We start from the raw sequence: 26,381 nt of genomic DNA on the forward strand, positions 1-26,381 counted from the left end.
CAATTTTTATAAACATGTTTTATTTTATCTTGCTTATACCATTAGAACGTAACTGCTGGCTGTCATTTCCCTGAAAAGGGGAAATCAACTCAAACACAGACTGGTGCTTTTCAAAAGATAGCAATTGGAAGGGCAGCAGCAGCGGGCATTTGAGATTTCATAAAACCTTCAAGGCTGCAGGAAAGACAAAAGGACATGTGACCAAAAGTGTTATGATTATCCATTAGGGATTTCCATCAGTACCGGCATCAGTTATTTAGGTGATAATACAGCAAGGTCAAGTATTAGTGACAGACAATGTGCAAGTCATAAGGAATGATAGAGAGTACCAATCCTTACAAAAGTCATTGCTATCAAAGAAACTTAAAAGTGTTTCAAAGAGATATCTAAATACTTCACATCAAATATACAGTGGCCATCCAGATTATAGCTCAGGATTTGTTGCAAAATTTTGTCCAAGTGCCAAATCAAAGCTTTTTTTTTTTTTTTTTCCATTTTTTTTCCATTTTTCACCTTGTCTTCTAAAAAAAAAAAATAATTACACAGTTACATTAGCAGTTATGCAAGCGTTCTTAAGTCCTTAGCCACAGGAATCAGGGCCTTGGTGATGAGGAGTGCTGCAGCTAAGGGTGCCTCTTCTTTGTCACAAACTGCCTCTAAGCCCACCTGTCTATCTGGGGCAATTGCAGCACTACACATCTTGAACTGTTCAGTGCTTTGATTTAGTAAGAAAAAGCTGAAATGCAGTTGTTCTACCAAGCCACACTTCACCTTTTCCATCCTTTCACGGGAACATTAAAGTTTTGTCAACTGCCACCATAGTAAATCTTTACGGATTTGCAGATTTTATCTGAATTTTGTTAAATCACTTTTAAATGTCAGAAGTGAGTATTTGCTTTTTCCTGCCACTTCGGTTAACCATGGAGATTGGATCACCCTGAAAATTGCCTTTTTTTGCTTTATTCTTAGCAAGGGTGAGGAATCTGAATCTCATGTGCAAGGCTCAAGATGATGCTTAGGACAGAACATGCAGAGTAAACGTTGTTTCGTTCCTTTCAATATCCAGGGAATATAAAGCTGGCAACTGTAGTCCTGTCATTATGGGTAATGAAAATAGTCCCTTTACAACAAACTTCCTGTAAGGGAGAACAAATAGATAGTAACTCTTCTGGTAACATGTATTGTACACTGGCCAGCGTGTTTTTGGCGTTGAAGGGAATCCTGTGAAGGTGTTTAGTTCACTTGCTGAGCGTTCATCTGAGGCATCCCTCTGTTTGGTCTGGGGGGCCCTCCACGACCTAGAAAACACAGAAAGGGGTTGGATTCTGCAGGAAATCTGGTTAGTTTAAAAACAGTCCTGAATCTTCTGGTCTGAACTCAGACTTTGTTGTGCTTCCTAAAACACGCTCCCAGCTCCAGCACAGGCCAGTGTTGCACTGAACTCCAGAGGCCTCAGCTCCACACCTCAGGGCTTTCAGGACCAAGGTGGGGACAGAACCCTTTAAACCTCAACTACCTCATGGGGTTCCACAGATCCAGGGCACAGCCTTGAGCTGCCCTCACTGACAAGGCACTCATGGCAATGTCTGTATTGAGACAGAACACAGTCTCATCACTAAAAATGTACTAAGAAAAAGACCTGAGGAAACAATGATGAAAATAGAATTTAGAAGCTTAACTACAGCCTCATTCTGTGTGTCGGGTTTGTTTCCTAAGGCTTTCATTAATAAAAGACAGTTAAGTAGTTCTGCTGTATCTAAATGTCAACAGCAATTACTGTTTTAACATCTTTTCCAAGAATTCCTCATTTAACAGCCAACTAAATTCCACCACCAGTTCACAGGAGCCCAGTAATTCAAGTCAGCAGGGTCACCATGAGGTCAGAGAAAAGTCAGCTTATTCTTAACGGTGAGCTGCTGAGTAAGGAGTGAAGGTTGCTTTTGAAGTGCAGAACTTTAAAAGCTGGAAAGAAACTTCCACTCAACCCATATCAATTATTCACTAGTCAGGAAATTACCTCTAGGAGCTCCCCGAGGTCCACTTTGTCCAGAGCCACGTTTGAAATTTTGTTGATATCCATCCTGAAGCAAAGAAATTAAGAAAGTTACAACATAAAACCTGGGCATTGGTTTTAATTGCCAGCAAAATAAGGACCTTTTAAAACAATATGCACTGACAAAACACTTGTAACTTCAACATGCAACATTTCATTAGTTTTCAAATAATCTTCAAGAAAATAATTCTTACTTCCACTAGTGCCTAGCAGCTGTAATAAAATGTGCAGTGACAAATGCTCTCTCCAGTTACAGGATGTGTTGCTCAATATAACTAAGGAATATAAATAGATGCGTTTAGTGTTCAATTTCCAAGCTACACAGAGGCAGTTTGTCCTCCTGAGCAATGGAAGGAGCCCCAGAGGAAGGTGTCACTAAGAGCTCTGAGTGCTTTTGACAGGTAATTTCCCTCCCCACTGGTAGCTTACCCTCTGGTAGTTTGAGTAATCCCGAGGAGCATTGAACTGGGGCTGTGTGTAGCCACTGTTTGGAGTGTTGGAAAAGGAAGGACGGTAGCCATCGTATCCCCCTACGGAACAGGGCACAAGTCTTTCACTTGGAAATCAAAGTTGCACTTAATACTTGACCTGCTGCTACTATAGAAAGAAAATCAGTAACAGCATTTTACCTGAACCTTAAAATAATCCCATCCCTTTAACGAGGGCTGTTTACCTGCAAGTCAAGCAAACGTCTCCAGCACCAGGGCTAATATATTATAAAAAATGAGAACAAACACCTGGTAAGGACTGGGACGAGGCAGAGTAATCTGAGGTTTGATTTACAGAACATTCAGTCCAGAGCTAAGCGTGATTCTAGGCAGGCTCTAACTATCCTAGCTGTGATTATTGCATTCATACTCAAATCAACTGTATTTTTATTACACAGGTTTCTTCTCTACTTCCCCACCACAGGAGGGGAAGAGAACAAGGAAAACAGTGCCTGTGTCCGTAAGTAATCCCAGAACACCTGACAAGAACATCTCTGTCCTATTCTAGCATAAACCTCTTTGTAACACTGCCAGCCACATATTTAAGGTCCAGGAATCATGAACATTCTCTTATCTATCCAGAACTACAGTATCATTCCTCTGATCCTGTTAATTCCCTTGGCCTAGTGACTTTTGGACTCTTGTGTTCTTGTACTGCCACATAAACCAGCCTATCCTCATTTTGATGGAACACAGAACTATAAAATACACTGTAGAAACAAAAAGCACTTCTGAAATGTCAACTGGCATTCAAATTCCTTGCTTGACCTTGGTGGATATTTCTGCATTTGCTTATACTTGCAGTAGATACATAATACAGCATTGTAACAGAGGTCCAAACACACAGTTAAATTTGAAGTTGCTTATCTACAACCAGTAAGATTTTTACAGCCAGTCTCACAGTCTGACAAGGGCAGGTCAGTTTAACAGTTGCTCTGGTGCCCTGGCCTTCCCCCAGGCCAGGCAGAGGTCAGGAGTGCTCAGCAGAGCTGCTCACCTCTGAATCCGTTTGCTGGGCCCCTGTAGCCGTTCATGAGGCCCCGGGCCCCGCGGGATCCCCCCCGGGACACCCCTCGGCTGTTGTAGTAAGGCTGGCTGTTCCTGGGAAATCCAGTGTTCTGCTGGGGAGGCTGCTGGTGGTTTCCTGCCACTTGGTGACTCTGGTCCGGGGAACCGTGGTAGGTACCAACCACTGCAGAGGAATCGGGGGAAAAAGAAGCATGAAAGTCTGGATTTCTCTATGTTCCCATGTAGCTCTTTTTACAGAGGAAATTCTGTTACAGAGCAAAGGGATGAGGCTCTTTCTTCTTATTTCATATCCAGTGCTTGTTAGCACTTCAGTGGAAAGTGAAGGCAGTGCAGAGAGTAGAACAGCTCTGGACACAGACTTTCTTTTTTTCAAGTTGCTAACTTGGAAAGCATTTTGCCTGCAGAATTCAAACCGTGTCTCACTGATTTCAGCACAAGATTACAGGCCTTTGTGACCTTACATCAACTGTGAGAAGCAATCTGTATTTGCTCTCATTTCTGGCTTACTATCTCCTCTACAGAATGCCACCTCAAATAGCACTGTTTTTTTTAAGCAACTTTAACATCAGCAGAGCCAGTACTTCACTCTAGTGTTTTCATTTTCAGAATAATCCTGCTCATGTTTTTTTTTTTTTTAAACCCATATAAACCTCAGTCAAATGGCTTAACAGTTGGAGATGGATATATTGAATTTTACTCCCTGTTGTATATTCAAACCCAGACAGAGTAACAAAATCTGGTATTGCTCAGGGGAAAGGTCTGCAAGGGAACGTGTGACATGTTTTGCTCCATCATCCAGGACTTTACAGACCTATCACCTGCACTACCAAGGCCACAAGAATTTTACCTGTCTGGAGTTGTTCTTGCTGGAGATCTGATTGTTCTACTTGGTGAGGTTGATTGGAGAAACTCTGGTTGTAACTGGCCTGGTACTGGTTTTGCTGCTTAAGGGTTTCTGGCTCATTCACAGGAGGAACAGGTGCATTCATATTGAATACCTGTAAGAGCGGAAATTCAGTTTTACAGCTCTGTAAAGAAGCATCAAAGTCTGAGAAGTGTGAATAACCAGAGACTGTGCTGTGTAGCTACACAACTGATTCCAGCACAAGGAAGGAGCACCAACCCAAAGGGAGGCAGTATTGATTTCCTACTCACTGTTTGCATGGACTGGAATGGAGCTGCATTGACGTTGATTCCGCTGCTATGCAAAGGCTTGCTGGAGCCAGCCTGGAACACCTGTGGCTGGGATGCAGTGGGAAGTGATGATGAGGATGGGGTCTGGTCTGCATTCAGGGACATGGAAGCCTAATAATTAAAACAAATAACATTTTAGCAGCTCTTGAGGTACCAAAAATTTAACTTCAAAAACTTTGCTTAAAAAAGAGTGGCAATGCCTCAGCTTCACCTCTACTAATGACTGTTTTCTACTTCAGCTCAACAGCCTCATTCACAACAGCATAATGAGAGGAAAAGCCTAACCATCTTCTCCCTCATTAACCTGAAACACAACTAGAAAAAACTAGAGGAGGGAAATGAAGAAGTTTCCAGGCTAACTGCTGTGAAAAAATAAATCCCATTTCCTAAGCCAACAACACTGACGCTCCCATGCTGGTGTTGGCATGCTGCATTCAACTAAACAAACAAGCTTCCAAATGAAAAGTCTTGCTGTGGAGGACTTACTGGTCACAGACAGGCTCTGAATTTTGAAATTAAGGGAACTGAAGCACCCCTATCAACTAAAAATCATATAATTTATGAAGAAACACAGACTAACATTTGATGCCACCTGCAATCAGAGTTCTTCCCACCCCTGTGAAACCTGACTTGCCTGAATCTGGTCAATTGATTCTTTCTGTGGCCGTTGCTCTGCTGTGTGAGAAGGCTGATACATGGGTTGGGAAGCTGTATATCCCTCACTTGTAGAAGAAACCAAGGGAACCTGACAAAATAAACCCCAAAGCCCCCAAAAGTCAGCTGATGCTCACACACAGTTTTGTAATAAGTATCAGAGAACTCTGGAGTGGATGGTACTCTTTAGTCTGTGAGCCAGCAGATCTTCAAACCACTACAAATTATGTTTTAACCACCAACATTCTAACATGACACAGCTCCAAGCTCAAACACAAGTGGACAAGGCCTGAATTTTACATTTTACAAGCTCTGCTCTCACAGAGAGAGCCCAGGGAAAAGTCCAGCCAGCAGAGCAGAGCTCTTTGCATTAAAGGCTGTACTGGGGAGTTTTAAGAGGCAATGGATAACAACTGATGGGGGTGTTCACACCACACTGGAATGTTCCAAAACCATGAGTAAGTTTAGCTACTGCTTACAAGATCCTTGAGAGAATCACTGCTAGTACTGGTTGAGGTAATGGAAATAAGAAAAAAAAGGATCCATTGGATTAAGTCAGACATCACCTCACAGTAAAATAAGAACTAGTGCAGAGAAAACCCTCTGCCCAAAAAAATTAGTCTGCTCCTACAAGACAACAAAACTGTGGAGAGCACCAGCACTTCAGGAGGTACATACAGAGGAAACTCAAGAAATAACTCTCACTCCTGTTTCTACATCAATGAGTGACTTAAACCTTGCAGACCTTATCTAGACAACCCAAAGGAAGCAATTTGTAGTGCCTGTACTGTGAGATCCATCATCTAGACAGGTTTGTTTTTTTTTTTTTTGGTTTGCTAATACCTACAGGGATCAGACCCATTATTGAGACCAGCAGAGTGCTCAGAGATGCCACACATGCTTAATACAAAATTAGGAACTTCTTTAATCACCAGACAACTGAAGCATCTTAACCAGAAAGGGACTACTTCATTTATACAGTGCAGAAGCAAGTTTGGGAGATCCTACTTAAAGCTCAACTGGAAACAGCACTCAACTCATGCTGACTGCTCTAAACTCCAGGATAAAACCCCAATCCAAGAAATAACTGACAGAACACAAACTCTATATAGTTCATGCACGAGATCTACTTGTGGCCTGACACTCACTTGAACAGACACAGGCTGCCCTATAACCAAGTGGTTTTGGCTTTGGCATTTCTGTTGCAATTAAGTAACAAACTACCTGCTCCTCATTACTGGAAATGTGCAATACCTGCAGAGAACGGAACTAGGAACTACTAATGCTTGTAAGCAAAAATGGAAATCTCCAATCTCCCAAAATTGGAGCTTCAGCTTTTTCTTAAAGAGTTTCTCACGTAGTAAGGAAATAACTTTTTATAACTCCAATCAGGTCTAAAATCAAACTCAAATCTAAACCAGAACTAACTAAACATTTTACCTGTGTAGCTTCTGGTTGCACAGGAACTTGGGTAGGCTGGGCAAGTCTTGACTCAGCATGAACTGGAGGAAAATAATTTCATTTATTACGCAGTAAAATCAAACCTTTTACAGAATAGCATTATTATCTTCTCTGAGCACTTATGTGAAAGCTGATCATCATGAAGACGATGAAGCCTTAAGCATGGCAAAGCTATACTCAAATTACGAACTCCTGTTTCCATGCAAAGAACATATTTTCTCCTTGTCCAAAATAATCCCAAGCAAAACCAAAGGAGCTGTTCCATATTTCCAAGCAAAACCTATAAGCAAGTGAGAATTGGAAGTGTAAAAACTGCACAATCACATTTCTGAGAAAAACACACTATAACAGGATTGTACTATTACTTGTGGTGACCTTTTTACTATGCAGCAGCAACTGAAGCATTTCTAAGTGATGACTTGCAGGCTTCCCCAGTATTTCTGTTTAGGATTTACCATTACAAACCTGGAGGGCAAACCATTTGGGGCATGTCCAAACTCTGTGCTGGGTTCATGGGCTGTGCAGATACAATGGCAGGATCAAGCGTTTGGTTCTCAAATTCCAGCATCGAGTCCTGAGGAGAAAAAAAATAAAGAACCCACTAAAAATCGAATCCACACTGCTGTGGGTTAAACTTAAGGATGTTTAGATTACAGTAATACCTGCATGAAGTTGTAGGGGCCCTGCATCTGTGCCATGAGGTCCTGTACTCGCTGTCTCCTGACCAGGGGGTCTGCCTGGGCCACAGCAGTGAGCGCGTGAGGTTCCGGGACGGGAGGAGATGTCGCCTGTGTCTGTTGCTGCAGGGAATTTACAACCTAACAAGAGACAACAACCAACTGCAATTTCAGCTCAATTTCAGCACAGGCAGCACTGCACTTGGCATTTCTGACTTTTGCCTAACTGGTTATGGATGATGGAATTGCTGTAGTGGTGCTGCAGGACAGTATTACGTCCTACAGACAGGTCACTACTGGTGGCCAGCTGCTCATCTGAGCACTCACAGGATTACAGAGCTCACACTCTGCTCTTTTTTCTCTCCACCTACTCTATTCTCCATGTTCAATATTACATGGAGTTTTTGAGAGCAGGATTTGAGATAGCAATTTATCACCACTTGGAAATTTAAAGGAAGTAGGGGAAGAGTAAGCTTCAGAAATATGCATAAATGAGGAACAATTATTTTCTCATAGCTTTTTGGTAAATGTAAGTGGAGTCAGAATTTTTTGTTCTTTCTTTATACCTCATAATGCTCAATTTTCACAGCCACTGTTATCCTAGCTCCCTGATTTACTGTCTCAGGAACAGCAGGCAGCATTGCAGGACAAGGATTGCCAGACAGCACCATGAGGGGACACCAGAAGCCCAGAAGCAGAAGCACAGATCAGAGAGGGCAAGAAAGCTCAGATTTATCAGACATCCCACATTAACAAAGGAACAAACTGCAATAGGCTTTCAGATAGCACCTGATCAGACAGCAGAACCACCAGCAAAGCTGGACATGGGCACCTCAAACATCCATCAGCAAATAGTTAGAAAACAGACAGTGACAAAGATGGTCAAGCTGCACTTTGATGGCCCTCTCCAGTCCCTAACCTGCTCTTTAGGCAGCTCCCACAAGCCAGAAATGCCGTTTTCAATGTCAACAAATGGCCCTTAAAAATATCATTGTCTCTTTTCATTACTTCTCTATTTCAATGAGCTTCTAATATTACTAACATTCCAGATAAACAGCTAAGCCTTAAAACTTAGTTACACAGGATATAAATGAGCATACAGGCACCTCAAAGTTCCAAATATTGATATAAAATACCTGATTCCTTATTAGAACTGCAAAGGACAGATTTCTGTACAGCAGTCATGACAATTCACAAACCAGTCCTGTAACAAAGGTCTGAACTTTAAGCCTCACACTGCCACCAGCCACTCTCAAAGCCTGCAAATTTCTTTTTCATTTCTCAGAGAAACCTACAGTATCTTCCAGAATTCCTACTGCTTGCCCAGACCTCCAAATCTTGTTCGTCCACAGCATTCTGCACATGCAGCTGCCTCATCAACTCCAATGGTTTGTTCCTTGAGCAAATCCCAAACAGAAAATCTGAACAAAACTAAAAGCCAACCACAACCTACAGCCCTTTTTGAGATTCCCTTCAGGCTACTGGTAGCAATCCACAGAGAGGCAATTTGACAATTCCCACGAAAAACACACCCCGAGGCAATCCACTCTGGAAACCAAGCACAACCCTGTCTATCAAACATTCCCTGAATTTCACATCATGGACTGTTTCCAAATTAAGAATTAAGCCCCTTGAGTGGAAAAAGTTATCTAGAGCACACATACAAACCTTTTGCATATTACAAAGTCTAAAAATTGAAGAAAAAGTACAAGGCAGATCATCAGATGAAACTCGAGTGGTAAAACCAGCAGCTACTTATCTCTTGCATAATTGTTACCAAAAGTACTCTCAATTATTTGAGCACTACCACTCAACTTAGGGAGTCTGAGTCATTCACAACTATTCAGTATCTTCAAGGAAAAATAAAAAAGAGGTGATGGAATCATCAAGAACACACAACAGTGACAAAAATATCCACTGTTTTCCTTTTTCACAAGTAGTACAACAGTAACTTCAGACAGTATTTCAGATTTTACATTATCTTTTTCAACAGTCCTTTTTTGATGTCAAAAAGAACAGTTCAGGAGCTGTTCCTTCAGCCTTATTAGCACTACCCGGTACTCTGACTGAGCACAACCACAGTAGTATGAAACAACAGAAGGCATTTCAAGTTGTGTGAGGTAAGTTAACCGTGTCAGCAGGCAGAGCTGCCAGACACAATGCAAGGAGACTGAGAGGGAACAGGCAAAAAGAGGAGGAAAGGTAAAACCACAAGTTTAATGACACCACAAACCAACAGAATGAACTTGTCTTTTGTCTGTCTGAGAACAGTTTTCAATTCTACAGAAAATCCATCCAACCAAACTAGCATAATCTAAGACACAGAGAACTTTGTGTACAACCAGACTCAGGCACTAATTACAGAACCAGCAGTTAATAAAATTTAAATCCCACAAAATAACCATTAAAAAACTCCATAAACACTATTACCAATAAAGGACATCTTCACCAAAATTACAACATCATATAATCCAAATATACCTGGAAAATTCACAAGCAAATTATTTAGTTTAAAACTTATGGAAGGACCATACAAAAAACATACTTGTGAAGACATCATTACTTTTCAGACTAGAAACACACCACAGAAATCCTGACTGTATCACATCTAGCTGAGGGTTACTGAAAAAGGGAGGAGTTTATGATATCATCCCCCTTTGTGAATAATTGTGGTGATCCTCTGAGCAAATGTCTTCTTTCAGATTTGAAAATTCACAGGTATCAGTGTACATTCTGTGTCATTATCTTACCAAAGCACAATTCTGCTACATTCTCCTGAGAAAGGAGACTGTGGTACCAGTAAGAATAATTTTACAGGCATATATTCTCAATTTTCCTTTTTTGTGTTCTGGCTGAGAAACAGGCTTCAACTTTATTTTTTTCTAAATTATTCCTGTCTACCATGTCCAAGATGTTGGGACAGAAAGGGCAGCTGAAGCACACATTCTTTGTATTGTCCTATGAAAACAAAGCTGCTCCAATTCCAGTTTCAGCTGACTAGGAAATTATGAGTTTCTGAAATCTGTCTGATACCAAACTACAACCTGAATTATGTCTTCATCCATACTCCTCATATTAAGAACTACAGAGAACTGAACCACTCGAGACACTTGGTAGAAATACAGATATAAAATGGGTATAATTGAAGCCAATCAATCAGTAATTTTAAAATACTGTGCCTTCTGAGAATACTCAAACCGAGCATGACTTTAATGTGTGGCTTTGGAGGGTTTCTTCAGTTTTTTAAGGTAATTCTTAAAACACATTCAGTAGCAGAGAGTAGCAGTGATAATTCAAGAGTTTAAGCAAGGAAATAAAATACTATGACAAGAACTACCAAACTCCTTCATATACGTGGCAAAGCTGTGTACTTAGTTTTAGAGGCCTCACACTCATCCTCAGTATTATTAAATCTCTTCCAACACTGTAAAATAGGAATTTCAGCCAGACTCAATGTAAAATCAGCTGGATTAGTTTATCAGATCAAACCAGCTGCTCTGTTTTTCCAGCATTTCTCAAGATGATGAACACTTACTCCATTCCTATACTTAAAAACAGCCCAAAGGCACCAAGAAAGGCTAAAAAAGCCTGACCATCTGCAATTAGCTGCTGTAGAAGGCTAAAATCAATCACAAATTAACTCTCCAGCACCTGAAGAAAGCTGCTCATACTTGTTTTTAACAGACAGATACAACTCCAACATACCAAACCTGCCCTTTCCCATACACGAGGACCACAAATTCCAGCGCAATAAAATCATGGATTTGTACATGTAGCAAAGTGTGAGTGCAAATCACCAAACTGGGAGTGGATCCCAACACCAGGGCACCATAAACACCACAAGGGAACAGCCACTCAAGTGTGAAGGAGTTACAAGTGAGATACTTGAAGAACTGTACTTCTGGGAAGCAGAGACACACATACACACAAGCATATTTTAACACCAAATGATGCACGTAAGCAATCTGGAGTGGGCTTTAGCTGAGTTACTCATTTCCAGCTCCCTCTCCAGGGACCTGCACCACACTGTCAGCACCTGGGTAGATAAACTTTTGAGTTCTACATTTGCAGCTAAGTTTTCCAAAAAGAAAAAAGACTTCAAAAAAAGTCTTTAAAGTTGTTTTAAGCATAAGACTTTTAAGCCCTGTTTTCCCAAGCAAGACACTAATGAAGAAAAGCAAGTTCTCTGCAAGACTAAATAGGCTTTATTTCTTTTTATTTCAGGTACTCCTGAGCTAAGCATGTAATTAAAAGAATTGAGTAGTGAGTCCAAACCTACTTAAATGTATATATTTTTCAATGTATTGGGGGAGAAGGGATGCAATACTAAAACCTATCATGAATTGTGAGCCAGCAGAAACAGGGATTGCAATTTTACCTGCAGTACACAAGATCTTACCTCAACCGTTTCAACTGTCCACTCATCTACCTGTTCCTTCTCACTACTGCTGAACTGAGTCTCTGCCATGAATTGTCTGTTTACATACTAAAATAAAAATAAGAAAGGGTATGAAAGTAAAAGTAAGTGGCATTGGAGGTATATAAAATGACAGTCTTTCAGTGAATAATACCTCAGTTGATTCAACTTCAGCTGGTTCAGTAAATTCTTCTGCTGGATCGGGTTCTGGAAGAAAAAGAAATTAACCATTTATGTGGGAAAAACCAAATAAAGAAAACCCAAAACAACAACAATAAAGACCCCAACCACCCTCATGTTATAGACCTAAAAGATACAAAGTTAGATGAGAAAATGTCATGTTTCAGAATACTAAGAAGAAATGTCACGGGCATTAACAGAGACTTAGTAACTAATTAGTAATTAGAGAATTAGTAGCATTACCAGAGAATTAGTAACATTAACAGAGAATTAGTAACAAAAAATGTTCTCATAGCTTTGAATTGAAAAGAAAAAAAACCCAATTAACTTCTTGTTAGGGAGAGATTATGTTCAGTGATGCCTTCTCCACAAAAGGGAAAAATGTCCTGAGTTGTCTTACAATTGGATATAACATTCCCAGATTTTCTAAGTATGTCATCACAGTCTGCTTCAGAAACTGCTCCCTTCTAACACGGCTTAAACTGGTGGGAACACTGAAAAATGGGAAAAGCCTCAGGCAGCCAGAACTTTCATCTGGGCTGGTTTCAGTACTAGAGATGAACACTGCATTTGCAATTTAAACTGCTCTGAGGACTGCAGAGACAAGACAGAACCACACAAACGTGTCAGTCACAAGGCATCCTCCCCTTCTCACCAGCCTCTGCTGCAGTGTCTTCTACTGCAGGTGCAGGTGCAGCCTCCTCTTCCTCACACAGCCCATTCTGGTGGTTGTGGGTGCTGTCAAAGTAACTGGTCTGGAGAATTCGTTCAACAATCTCCTTCAGTGCTTTATCTGGGAAAATGGAACAGAGAAACATCAGCACCACCTGATGTCCTCATCATTTTCTCCCTCCTTCCTTCCTAAAGAAAGATTGCATGTACATTTTATGATCCTTTTGCTGGGAAGATGTTGCTGTCCCAAACCAGTCCATGACCACTACTGGTCCAGGATTTCTTCTCTTCCTGGGTCACAGTCAATAAATCCATAAATAACCCACTGTCATTCAGAAAAATCTGAAGAGCAAGAAGAATCTTAAGAGTACATACAACTCTTCAGAAGCTTTGTGGAGCACTTCACAGTGAGGTCAAGTTTAAAAATTTAATTACTAGACTTTTATTCCTGTTATTAAAACCATTACTGTAAGACAATTTCTCCCCAAACAACTGTCAATAAAAAGAAATCTACACAGGTACTACCTGATTCATGAAGGGTCTTCCCCTGAGGTGAAGTGATTCAAGAGAGCCTTTGTAAGCAAAGAACACTTGCCCTCAGGGCCTCAGATGAATGCTGGGACATCTTAACCCAAGACATCAGCCCCTTGGGCAAAGCAGCATTACTGGCTGCCTAGGCCAGAAATTTGGGAATTATTTCCATCAAAAAGCAGTCTGGCTGGCATGGTCACACACTCATCTGCAGTTAATCAATGAAAACAGGGCAAAGCCACAACACTTTTTGCAGGAGCTAAGGGAGAGAGAACATCCCACTAAGGAAGGCCATGCCAGCTGTATGTAAGTCACCTTGCTCACACCCAGAGCAGAGCAGAGAACAAAGGACTGTTACTGAGCACCAGCAGCAGCAGAGTACTGCTGAAATAGCAGGAACAGACTAGCTTCCATATTGAGTAATGCTGAGCAAGTATTAAAAAAATACACCACATACTGAGTACAAACTTCACAAGTCTCTGTTACAGTCCAGCTAAGAGCTGAAAAAATGTAGCTCCTTTAAGAACTCGGAGATAATTAACTGCCCAAGTTCTCTTACATCAGATGTGTTTTAGTTCAGGCACAAATTCAGTATGCTGTCTCTTCATGCAGACACTGTACTTACAGGTTGTTCCACAAACTGGTTTTTCCTTCCCTTCCAGTAAGTCCCACAGGTGAACAGATGCTTGCTCATACTGCTCATTCAACCTTAAAAATTAATTAATAAGAGTTAATTTCTTACTGAGTCTTAAAATTACCATACTAAATACATTGTTAACCGACTGGCAATTAGAAAGGGGAGCACTTTGCTGTAACCCTACCTCACGTTCATGTCTCGTTCAGGGTAAACCAGCTTATAAAACTCATCCAGCATTGTCAGTTCCTCCTCTGTCAGCACTGGCACCCCGTTGGATCCTTGTTTGAGGTCGCTGCGCACTTCATCATCCCCCAACTTCTCCAGAATGAACTGCAGCTCCAGCACAGTCTTTAAACGCTTCTGCTCAGCCTCCTCTCGCATCAGCTGCTCCCTACGAGCTGTCTTCTTTATTGTCTTCTGGATCTGGAATGGACCCAAGGGAAAAACAGTTTGGAAATGTCTTTAATTGCTAAGAAAATGTACAGAGGAACGCAAGGGAAAAGCCCAAACCATGTTGGGTTCTTCCACTGGGCAAGAGCAGAGCCCAAGTGTTGGGTTCTTCCATTTGGAAAGGCTTGGGTGATTCAGATTTTTCACACCAGCCAAACAGAGAGCAGGAACAGAGAGGTTATTCACCATATCGCATAGTAGGAGAGTAGGAAGCATTCAGTGGAACTACCAGGAGATCAGCTTAAAACAGATAAACAAAAGTACTCTTTGTTTTGTTCATGCACCACAGGAGGGAACTCATGGAATGTTTTGCCATGAAAGGCTGGGGAGATATACGGGATCAGCAAGCTCAAAAAAGGATTTCAACAAATTCTTGGACATGAGATCCTCAGTTAAACATCCCAGGGAACAAGCACGTGCATCCACTGCAGCACTCCCAGTGTGAGGAGCAGGGATGGAGAGGATGAGACACCAGCAGCAGCCTTGTGCTCTGCACTGAGCCTTCCACAAGGCAGGTCTAAATTCAGCACCACACTGAACTTACAGGATGTTTCTTCCACTCTTCATCTTAATCCAAGCACCCAGCTTCCCAAGTTCAGCTGGTTCACTTTGGAAATTTAATATTCTCTTCCAAAAAAATCTATTGTGACGGTAACTTTCTCACTTGAAACATCTAAATTTCATTTTTAAAAATCAAAGACGTATCTTAAATTAACTAACTCCAGTCAGGGAAAACTGCAACCAAGTTTGAAAGCAGAGCACCAATCTGGTAGTCCTGCATTCATTGGCTTCTTTTACTAGTCAGCTGACCAGGGAAACACTTCAGAACAGACTTGTCCAGAAAAGGACATTCTCCATTACTAACATTCCATAAACACAGATGGAACTGTGATGCCAGAAAATAAAGAAATACGTTGGCTTAGTCCTACAAATTAATTTACAAATACAGCCAATGTAGAAAGCAGTTTATAACACAAGGATGCTGCTGCCCTTCCAATTATTCCAGACTGTTCACAAGCTAAATACACTCCTTAGAGCAGCCAGCTGTATTAACATCCAATACTCAACCAATTCCTCCAATGCTGCTGCTCTTTTCAGAATTCCCAAATGTTTAGAATTTACTTCTCAATCACAGTATTTTTCTGCATCCTTGATAAAACACCAACCCAAAAAACCACCTATTGCATAGTAGCCAGTTAATTTACCCTTTAAGAAAATATTATCAGTTGTCCCATAATGTAGTTTCAGATTGTATTACTAAGAAATGAAAACCTTATGAAATCCATTTAAGAAAATGTTACCAATGGCAGCAAATTACCATCTTTAATGTTGATGACAGACCTGGTCTGTGATCACCATTTTCAACACTTGGGCCTTGCGCAAGAAAATTACACTATTCTTGTTTCCATACTTTTACATAGAACATCAGAAATTCTTCAGAAAACCTGGCATCAACTAATATAAGGAACAGAAGAAAACAGTCAAACATACAAGAAATCAAGGGCAATTCAACCCTATCAAGACAGGTGACCATTGCCTCAGTGGAAGAGCTTCAAGTGTCTGGATAACCCACATGGCAACGCTTGATCTTTACTTACATCTTGGCTCAGGGCCATAAAACTCCTCTGCAGTTCCTTTGCAAATTCCAGATTATTTGTCACTTCCTGGTATTTTGACACCGCATCCTTAAAAAAATCCAGAGAGACCACAAATGTAAACCATCAGCACAAGAACAGAATATGTACTTCCAACAAACAAATTCCTGGTTTTTAGTTCTGAAGGGAGACACAGCACCCCTGAATGGGACTGCAACTATGCTAAGGCAAATTCAGATTTTCACTGGCCCAGATATCAAAGACTTGTGTATGTCCTTGGGGCCTCCAGCTTCTTTATATATGCTAAACATATATCAAAGTATGCCTTTATGTGCTCACATGAATGATGGGCTGGTTTCATGCTTGGCTGTAGCCAGTTCCTGACAAAAACTAATTAACAACTGGGAGAATGGGGACAAGAACAATCTGGCAACTCAGAACTGCTCAAGAGTTTGAGAATTAATGCATTGCTATGTCCAGTCAGAGCCAAAATCAGGATATACAGAGCACAGTGTCCCCTTCTCCAGAAATCTTTGCTTTTGGTTATCTTCTTAAACCTAATACTCTGATCTACATCAAACCAAAACAAATTCCTCAACCCATTTGGTAGTACTGAGAAATTACATCAAATCAGAATCAAATTAGGGGGATATGGCCGAGATATTTATATTCCTGTTGTGACAAAGTAATGGATTTTCCCAAACTAAGAAGATTTTTATCAAGCCTGGTAGTCAGGCTTCATAAAAACCATGAGCTTCTCTCCTCAAGATGATGCCAGTTCTCTGTTGTGGTTTATCTTCACAACAGGCCGTTATAAAATAAAAATACACAGATCTGCGATATTTCAGTTTTCAGCTGGCACAGAATCATCAAAGTGAAGATGAAATCATCCAAGGGACCAAGGGAAGCAGCTCATTCTTTTAAGTGTCAGCAGCTGCAATAGTTGAAGGGTACATTTTTTTCTCTTCAGTTTCTCAGTGTTAAAAATCATCAACAAAACACTGTTGATTACTGAGCATCTGGTGATCTCTTGAAGTATCAATGTGCATGTTTGCATCATACAACTGAATTTAAATTGATACTTGCTTTTTATTTACTACTGCAAAACTGCTGCTGAATCAAACTCCACAATAACCTACTTTAAGAACCAGCCCCAACAAGGAGAGAGGCAGCACAAAACTCCTCTCCACAAAGATAATGAAACAATTTAACAGAGATCTGCTTAGGGGTTTTTTTTGGTTGATTTTACCAGTTGATCTTGATTCAGACGTTCTCCCTTGTTCATTCGTTCCTGGTAATCATCAAGTTTACTCTGAAACAAAAGAAAAATCCTGTTATGAAGAGGCAAAAATCAGTTTAAAGCTTTTTTCCACTTGTGCCAACAAAATTATTCACTGCAATATTACGGTAGAGAGACTGTAACATGTTACACAAGCACATAACTGTCCTGTAGAAGAGTACATCAGAAGAACTGTCTTCTGAGTTAAAACATAAATACGTTCCCAAGAGGTAAATATTTTTATCTTGTTTACTTGGCAATTACAATGTCTTCATGGCTAGTTGGAATTTCCAAAGAAATTGACATTCCTCCTAAGGGGAAAAGCACTCTCAATGCGCACTTCCTTCAGTCCAAACACCAGAGAGCTGAACTGAGGGCTGTGGTAGAGCTTATCACCACTTTATCACTACAATACCAAAAAAAACTGACTGCAAACCCCCACTGTCAATGCTATTAAGATTCAGAACTATCACTTAAGATAGTTGTAAAGAATTTTAAACAGTTTCTAACCCTCTGCGCAAGAATGCCCACCAACACAATTGGTATTAATAGCTCTAAAATAGTTTTGTTCAAGAGCATTAGGATTTTTTTTTCCACAGAAGGAAACTGAAAGAAGAATCATCAGGCTACTTTTCAGCAGGATCACTTTTCTCATCTGCTTAAACAGAAAACCATGCACCAGTGGCATCAGCTGAAAGCAGGTAAAACTCCTGTGTGCCCCAGTGACAGACTCCACAACTACAAAGGCTCTTCAAAAGGAAGTGAAGCCTGTAAGGATAACACACCTAATCATTAAGCTGTTTTCACCATTTCTGTATTATCACAAATTACTGTATTTTGAATGGAATTCGCCATTGTCTACTTTACAAAGTAATTGAAATGAATCTTTAACAATTATCTCCCCAAGCTAGGATAACAAAACATGAAAAGCAGGACAACATTTAATTTTGAACGTGAAAAAATCAAAACTCTGATGCCAGCACTGTCTCAAGAGTTTACATTTGCCACTGACACCTTGCTTGGTTGCTGTTGCTCTTAGTTCCAGACTTTTCAGTTAAAATATTTCACTGATATTTTTCTAGTTAATTGAACTTCTATGCTCATACTTTTTGCAGAGATTAAAGTCTGTGAAACAGTTCACCAGGCCAGCTCCTTTCCCAAGGGACGCCCATCAAAGGATGTATTTGATGCCCACCATTACTTCCTGAAACCAAATCCCCCCTGTGAGGCTTGGTCCATCTGATGTCACTTTTGGTGCCCACAGTCTGGATATCTGCAAGTCCTCCAGGTCAGACAGAACATTTAACTACTTCACCTTCCAGTGTATCAGAGCCAGCAATGGCCTAGGCAAAGTCAAAGCAAGGACTTGCAGAGCTTCTTCAGGGACAGAAACCACATGGGAACAGTTGTTAAGTGCAGCGGCCACAGCTCCTCACAGATCAAAAAAGTAGCCCTGGAGAGCTCTTGGCACACTCTAGATCTGTCTCAACAGGAAGTAAGGTCAGGTTACTCTTCCCCATCCTGATCTCAGAGCAGTTGATGACATGCTTGGACAATCACAGGAGTCTTGATTTGGGAGAGTGGCTGAGCTGTGAAGCTAAAAGGGAGGTAAAAGAGCTGAACCACTGCAGTGCCCCAGCACAAAGCCAGGTCAACCCACACCTCTGGGGGTTGAAATCCTAAAGCAAAGTGGCTTTGCAGACAAGGAAATTTCAAAGAAGTTCCTACTTGCTCAAGTCACCAGCTTCCCTGCTGCAGATTACAATTCCCTTGGTCACCCTGATGCAATTGTTTGTGAGGCTGCTCAGTAAATAGACTGCAAACACGAGCCAGCCTGAACAGGGTCTACAAAAATGCATTAAAACAAGTTCTGTGATCCAGTTTCCAACACAAACCCACAAACAACAACAGTAAAACAAACTGGATGGAACACTGTATTCTAAAACACTACTTTGTTTGACTTTGTTGAAGAGAACGTATATTGCAAAATTACACTGTGAAACACAGAATCCATTTTGGGGGCTGAGGGCATAAGGGAAGGAAGAGACAAAAATATCTTAAATAACTACAATTTTTTATGTATACTTTTTCCATGCATGGTTGGTCCTTTCAGATTAAGATGTTGCAGTAACATACTGAACAATGCACAAGCTTTTTCTTGAATGGTCAAATGTTCCAAGGTCTAATGCAAACGCTTTGCTTATTTTTATTCAACTAAAAAGCCAAGGGTAATATGTCTCTTTCTCTTAGGAACGGAAGAAAAGTTACTTGTCTTCACATTTACTTCTTTAGAAACATTCCTACTGGAAAGGTAAGAGCAGAGGAAGGAAAGCCCTGTCAGCTGCAATGCAGAGGACAAGCCAATGTGCATTTAGTTAAATGTTACCACAAAGATTCTGACTGCCAAGTAAGCATTTTTCTATCATCGCAAAGACACTTTTCAGATCCAAAGCTGCATTACACAGAAATATAAAGTAAAATGCCTTTCTTTGTAATTTGCACTGTCAACTAACAGCAATCCAAGAGCAGCATTCGAGCTGTAAAACAACTGCAGTGAAACTCCTGCTCAGGAACCTACTGCAGTGTCTGCAAGAGGGGAAGCCTCTCTCCATCCCACCCCCCCTCACACAACTTCACCCTCACACAGAGATGTCTGAGCATGAAAACCAAAACAGCAGGAAAAAAAAAAAATCCAGTGGCAAAGTGAGCACATGAATTCTGTATTGAACGGCTCATGAGTCAGCAGCTCCCAGTTCTGCAGGCAGCAAGCTAACCTGCTTCAGCCTTTTTCCACTGAGATATCTGAAGTATTTTGGAGTTTCCTGGGGGAAAGCACCACAAACAGGCTCCTGGGGCTGTGGTGTTCATTGCTTAAGCATGCCCTGGATTTTACTTTAATGGGAATCAAAAACTGAGTTACTTTATTGCAGCACTAGGCAGTTCTTTTCACCTCCCCTGAATTGTTTCAAAAATGTCATCCTGAAGTGGAAAAAAAAAATGCATCTACACAGCATTACCCTCCAAACCAACACTGGTTTTAGAAATGCCTGACCACTGAGCTGCCACCTCCAGTGCTCTGCTACAAACTGGATCACTGGAATCATCAGATTAAAAATAACCCTTAAAAAAGGGGGTCAGGAGCAGGAGGGAGGCTCTATATTTAACCAGATAATTTTGATGCTATGGTTCTACCAATTACAGCAGCACAAGTGTGCACAACAAGCTGCAAAGGTGCAAAGGGGACAAGGTAACCTCTGTGAACAGCTGGAGTAAACCCTTAGTAACTCAAACTCTACCCCAAGCTAAGATGGAAAGGACATTCCAAGTCTGTTTCCTGAGCTATCTCAAAAACTGAATGTTTGACAGCACAAAAGCAATTAAGATACTCCAAAATTTAAAATAGTTGTGTAATATGGTTTGCAATGAAGCCAAATAAATGCCAAGTAACAAATCAGAAGTTTATAAACCTGCTTTACATCTCTGCATTGTAATTTGTCTGTCCTCCACCATCACCTCCACACTCATCCATGGCTTTGCAGCAAGAACTGTCCAGAAACGACCAAATAATCCCACAAGCCAAAACTAGTCCTCTATTTTCTAAAAAAAAAACCCAACTAAAACAGTAAAACACTTAGCAAGGAAGTTCAGAACCTCTCAAAACTCACCAGTTCTAAGAGGCCGTTTCAGTCCTGAGTTGGACTCAGGAAAATGGAAGGATAAAATAAAACCAATACTCCAGAACACAAAACATTTACAGGTCTTCTGTTTAAATTGAATTTATTTTTGTAATAGCAGTTGTAGATATTCTGATGGGTGGGTTTTTCCCCACAGTCTGGGAAGTTTGATAGTTTACTAAAAAGTATCTGCATAATGTATCACTTTTTTAACAAATGGCAAGGACACATCAATTGTGAGACTGGAGTTTCATGACCAGTTAACTCCAGAAGGGAAAAAAGCTTCCCCAGTGTCCAGAATTAAGTCACAGAAAAATGGAACTCCAAGTTTTGGTGAATGCACAGAGATGTTCTTTCCAAATCACCATCATACACAATTTCCTACAGAAACACTCAGATTTTACAGGGAAGTTCACTACGCTATACGAGACCTGGATTTTGCTCTACACATCAAGGGGGAAGAAGCTACTTTGACAGGTGAATTCTAGAACACAAATGTGTCTCTCCCAACACATTCTGCATGTCTTTTTCTTCTGAAACAAACCCCATGATCCAAACCCCAGAGCAGCATCTGAAAAACTGAAGCTGGATCACAGCTGGAACACAGCTCCTTGGACTCCTCATGCACCCAGTTAATTGAACTCACTGTGAGACAATCCCTATTCTACAACAACCACTTAAAACCAAAACAGACCAGGCTGAAACCTCATAGGATTTCAGATAAACTTGGGTTTTCAGACCTGAAGCTTGATACCCAGAATTCCAACTAGGAGATGTTTCAAAGAAAGATTCAGGGTATTAATATGTCGTCTGAAATTAATTTTATGATTTGCTCCAAAATCACATTAAATCTCCAAAGATAAATTTCAAACCAAGACTCACAAGGAGAGGATCTGGAGCCACTCCAAGCCTGGAACATCCAGGTGGTCCAGATCATGGACAAAAGCATTGAGAGAGCTGCTACCAATGAGCAGCTTCAAACTTCCTGCTGCCACAATGGAAAACTGATCCCAGCTTTTACTATAAGTTCCTGTTTCCCATGGGAAATCCAACGTTTTACTGAACCAAGTCACGTCAATTTCAAATGTCCATCTGCTGCTCCTGGGTGCTCTTGTGCAGCACCTGTGAACTGCTCATTTTGCAGCCCAGCCAGGGTTACACTCAGGAGGAAACTCAGACAAGCTGATAAAGTGACAGCAGCTCAAGTTACCGGGCACAGGCAGCGTGTGCCATCTTTCCAACTCCAGACACCAAGCTCCCATCAAGGTTTTAAGCTCACACGTTACCCTCGGAACATCTGCCCATCCCCTAACCCACGTGTTAGCTGAGAATTATTCTGCCCCTTTGGCAGAACATTTGTTTGATGAACTGTTCTTACATGGCTCATGCTCTATTACACAAACTGAAAGCAAAAATAACTGCTTTTTTTTTTTTCATTCAGCCCTGAAACAAAACCAGATTTTGATCTACATTCAATTGGCTTAAAATTTGGAAATGATTTTCCCCTCTAAAAACAAAAAACCAGAAGAGCCAGAGAGAAGGAGAAATTGAAGGTGAAATATTTTCTCCTAGGGAACATGGAGAGCTGTCAGGATTCTAACCCCAGACCCCTGACAAGCACCTGGAGGAGTCCAGGTAACTTTGAAATTAACTAAACTTAAACATAAACTGGAGTTGCACAATTGCAGGTCCTGGAGAGAAAACACCCCTTTAATTACCCCCTTCCCTGCACACACAAACGTCTTCCAAGAACATAGTACAGCATTCCTATCTTTTACAAACACAAAGAGCTGAGGGGAACACAGACGTTTTCAGGCCATGTTTTCACGTTCATTTCTGAACAGCAATTCAGTTTATCCCAGTCCCTTTTATTGCAAGCAATACTCATTCCTTCAAATGAGGTCACATTTAAGAAAATGAAAGTGTAACTAATAATCCAGTGTTTTTAGTTTATACAGAAACATTCAAAATAGTATAGACCAGAGTTATAAATATTAATTCCATCTGTATTTTGGTAGGCACATTATTTTATCCTCTGTGTTTAGAGGTAAACATGACTAACTTCACTCCAAAAATGCAAATTTCTTCATGAAGAGTGATCTTTCCTCTACTAAAACCTGCACACTCCTTTTATTTAAAACCTAAGATGGTACCTCTTCCAGAGCAATCATTTTTTATCCTTCTGAAACGTGACTAAGTATATTTTTGTGTTCATTCTGTGACACAAAGCTCTAAAAATCATCTCTACTGGCCTTGGTTAGCAGCTGCTGACAAAGAAAGGATTAACTGTCCAAGCAAGCACAAGTTCCCAGCAGGATTTACTGCATTTCCCATCCACTCCTGTCTATGCAGTATCCAGCACAATTTTACTTTCTGGATGGTTGGAAAAATTAAAAATATATTCTTGTCCAAAGATGCAAAATGTAAGGAAATCCTGATGTGTAAAATGAGTTTTGTTTTAAGACACAAAGCAGGCAGTGCTCTCTTTATTAGAGGGCATTATTTACGAGACAACTCCATTCCCCCACCAAGGGAGAGGCTCAAGCCCACAAATGAGCTGTTCTGCTTTAATACACTAAAACCTGCCTCTCTCATGACTTTTGTAGTGCTTATGAGTTCTCCTTCAGGAAGTTTCAGAACTTCAGCCCATTAAGACTTAGGAATCTTTGAACTTTAATTCATCAATGAGATCCAACATGGAGCTTTTCCTTTTTAAGCCCCAGCCCTTGCCTTTTCTTTAAGCCCACACTGCCCAGATGGGAACTCAAAAAATAAATGCTTTCAGCAATTTTCACAGAATATCTTCCAACAAAAGCCATGTCCAGAAAAAAAGAGGGCACTTTGTTCCCTCTGTTCACTTGGTAGAACACTAAAACTCCACTTAAATAGGATGGAATGGCTAAGGCAAGTGTAAATTAGGTGTAAATAATTTAAAGGTAAATAAAAACACTTCTCCCAAGGAAAGCTGACCCTCACACCAGTAACACTGTGCTTTATCCTAAGTACAGAACAGGTCAGAACGCTCACCTGCCAATCTTAGTTTTTAAAATACCCATTTTTAACATCATAAAAAATATTTTCAGAGGATTTTTGTGTATGTTGGGTACAACAATTAAATCCCAAATAATTTTTTTGTATTGGAACAACTAGAGACAAAAAGATCTGCTCTCTTTCCAGAGTTGAGTTGACCAGTGTTGGTTGTGCAGATATTTCTGTGTATTAATGCCAAGTTAAGGACAGACATCTTGTCCTGTCTGCACACAACAGACATGGAGGAAAAGCTCCTCTGATTAGAAAACTTACCTAAAAGGTCCTGGCTTGTTGCTTTTTGCCATGTCATTTTCAAAAAACAGGAAAACCCCACTCCCAGTTTTGAAGTGGGAAGCTACACTGTACACAGTGTATTTATACAGTGTATTATTGATACACAGTGTATTATTTATAGGTAAAGCACAGCTTCTTTCCCTTATAACCCACCTGTACAGACTAATTTAGTGGGGATATTTCCCTTATACAATATGGAACACTACGAATATGATTTAAAATGTCAGTTTAAAAAAATTAATAGAACAGTTATTGTGCTTATTCACTTCTAAAAATAAGAAGATATTTAGGGCTCTGGCACAAACATAAAATTATTTTTCGTTAATTTTAGCTTGGCACTGTGGTGTTTTGAGGGAAGTCTGGAGGCTACGTATTAGTTATTTTTCTGATGGATGCCCCATGCTCTGGAGGCTGTAAAGCCCTGCGAAGCTGATTTAATCTGCCACCACCGAGAGGGTGCAAAACACGCCGCGAGTAACCACGACACCCTTCTCCTCCTGTGCCACAACTCGAACCGTCCCAACACCGCGGATTGAGTAGCCGCTCCTTCTATAAATAACCCGCGAAAGGCAGCTCCCGGCTGAGCTGAGGCTCGCAAAGAGTTGAGCTCAGGGCGATGGAAAGCGAGCGGTGACACCGGGCGGGGTGGGGTGGCCCGGCTTTGTGCGGGCGGCACAATGAGCTCCGCCGGGGAGGGAGGGAGGGGAGGCCGGGCCGCCGCCATGTTACAGCTCCGCGCCCGTCCATGTGCCCGGCGCCGGGGGCACCGCAGCCTCCGCCCGCCCCGCCCGCCCCGCCAACCCCGGGCGAGCCCCGGCCGCCGCACCGAGCGGGGAACGCGGGAGCCGAGCCCGGGGTGGCGCGGCCGGGAAAGGCCCCGCCGCCGGGAGGGAACAAAAGGCGGAAGGAGGGGGAAGGGGAAGGGAGCGGCGCCGCCGAGGGGGCTCCGGGCAGCGGGGGCCAGGGGGGGCGGCAGCGCAGACCCCTCCGGACCCCGCACCGCGGGCCGGGGAGAAAGCGGGCCGGGCCCGGGGGAGGGCGGCGAGGATGGGGCAGGGGAGCCCGGGAGGGGAAGGGGACCGGCCGGGGGAGCGGCGCTCGCCCTTCTGGAACCTTCCAGCGGGCGGCCTCTGGGGGCCACGCCGGGAACGAGCCGGGAGGGCTCGGCGGAGGGCCCGGCACAGGGAGCGGAAGGGAGACAGGCCCATCGGCTCGGGGGCGGCCGCAGGGCGAGGGGTACCCGCGGTGGGCCGGGGTCTGAGGGGAACGTGGGGATCACCTTCTTCTTCTCCAGGTTGCGCAGCTTCTTGTCGATCACCCCCAGGATCTGCTTCATGGCCTCGGTCTGCACCGTGGTGATGTTCACACCCGTGGCCGCCTGCGGGGCGGCCGCCGCCGGGGCAGCCTCGCCGCCCGGTCCCGCTTTGCCGGAGCTGCTGCCGGTGGTGCTGCTCGCCATGGTGCTGTTGGTAGCCGAGGGCATCTCTGTGAAGGAGGGAGGGCGGGCGGGCGAGAGAGAGAGAGAGACAAGAGAGCGGAGAGAGAGCGGCGGGCGCGTCGCGGGGGGAGCGCGGACGGCGGGGACGCGCGGGGGCGCGCACGGCCGCGCGCTCACGGCCGCACCTGCCCCTGCGCGCGCGCGCCCCGGAGCCCCCCCGAACCCGCCCCTCCCTCCCCCGGCGCGCGCGGGGCGCGGTCACGTGACGGCGCGGGGCGGCCGCCGGCGCCCAACGGTCACTGTCCCCTCGCGCTCCCGGGCCCTTCCCGCCCGCCCGGGGTGTCCGGAGGGGCCGCGCCGCCCCCCTCACCCTGTGCCACTGAGCCCGGGCGGGACACGCTGCGCTCTCTCTCGCTCTGTAAGAATGGCCGCCTCAGCCACGCTCCAGCCCCGCCGCCCGCGCTGCTCCTGCTACCACGGGAGAGAGAGAGAGAGAGGAGAGAGAGAGGGAGGGAGGGAGCGACGGCGCGCACGCCGGCGCGTAGAGGCGAGGCGGCGCGGGAGCGCGCGGGGTCCTGGCCGGCCCGCGGGTGCCCGCGGAGATCGCCTGAGCCCGCGGCGGCAGCTG

General features: G+C 42.7%; 1 protein-coding gene across 3 annotated transcripts; it reads right to left on the reverse strand.

The window, feature by feature from the left end:
- Positions 1–26,317, reverse strand: CAPRIN1 (cell cycle associated protein 1). 3 transcript variants are annotated; one of them, XM_083863459.1, is made up of 19 exons: positions 26,124–26,313; positions 25,595–25,800; positions 17,288–17,350; positions 16,042–16,128; positions 14,178–14,416; positions 13,982–14,064; positions 12,809–12,946; positions 12,128–12,180; positions 11,956–12,042; positions 7,542–7,697; positions 7,345–7,453; positions 6,859–6,920; positions 5,399–5,509; positions 4,726–4,875; positions 4,418–4,568; positions 3,539–3,733; positions 2,483–2,583; positions 2,018–2,081; positions 1–1,298 (listed from the first exon to the last, which is right to left on the reverse strand). In XM_083863459.1, exons 2-19 carry the CDS (start codon positions 25,796–25,798, stop codon positions 1,234–1,236), a joined length of 2,118 nt encoding a protein of 705 aa, XP_083719585.1. In that variant the 5' UTR covers positions 25,799–25,800; positions 26,124–26,313; the 3' UTR covers positions 1–1,233. The 3 variants fall into 3 exon arrangements, with proteins under 3 accessions (XP_083719585.1, XP_083719586.1, XP_083719587.1); XM_083863460.1 differs by lacking the exon at positions 11,956–12,042 and having other exon boundaries at positions 26,124–26,317; XM_083863461.1 differs by lacking the exon at positions 5,399–5,509 and having other exon boundaries at positions 26,124–26,307.
- Positions 26,318–26,381: the final 64 nt, after the last annotated feature.

The sequence above is a fragment of the Zosterops lateralis genome (assembly GCF_965231275.1).
Source record: "Zosterops lateralis genome assembly, chromosome: 6".
In the NCBI taxonomy this organism is placed as follows: domain Eukaryota; kingdom Metazoa; phylum Chordata; class Aves; order Passeriformes; family Zosteropidae; genus Zosterops; species Zosterops lateralis.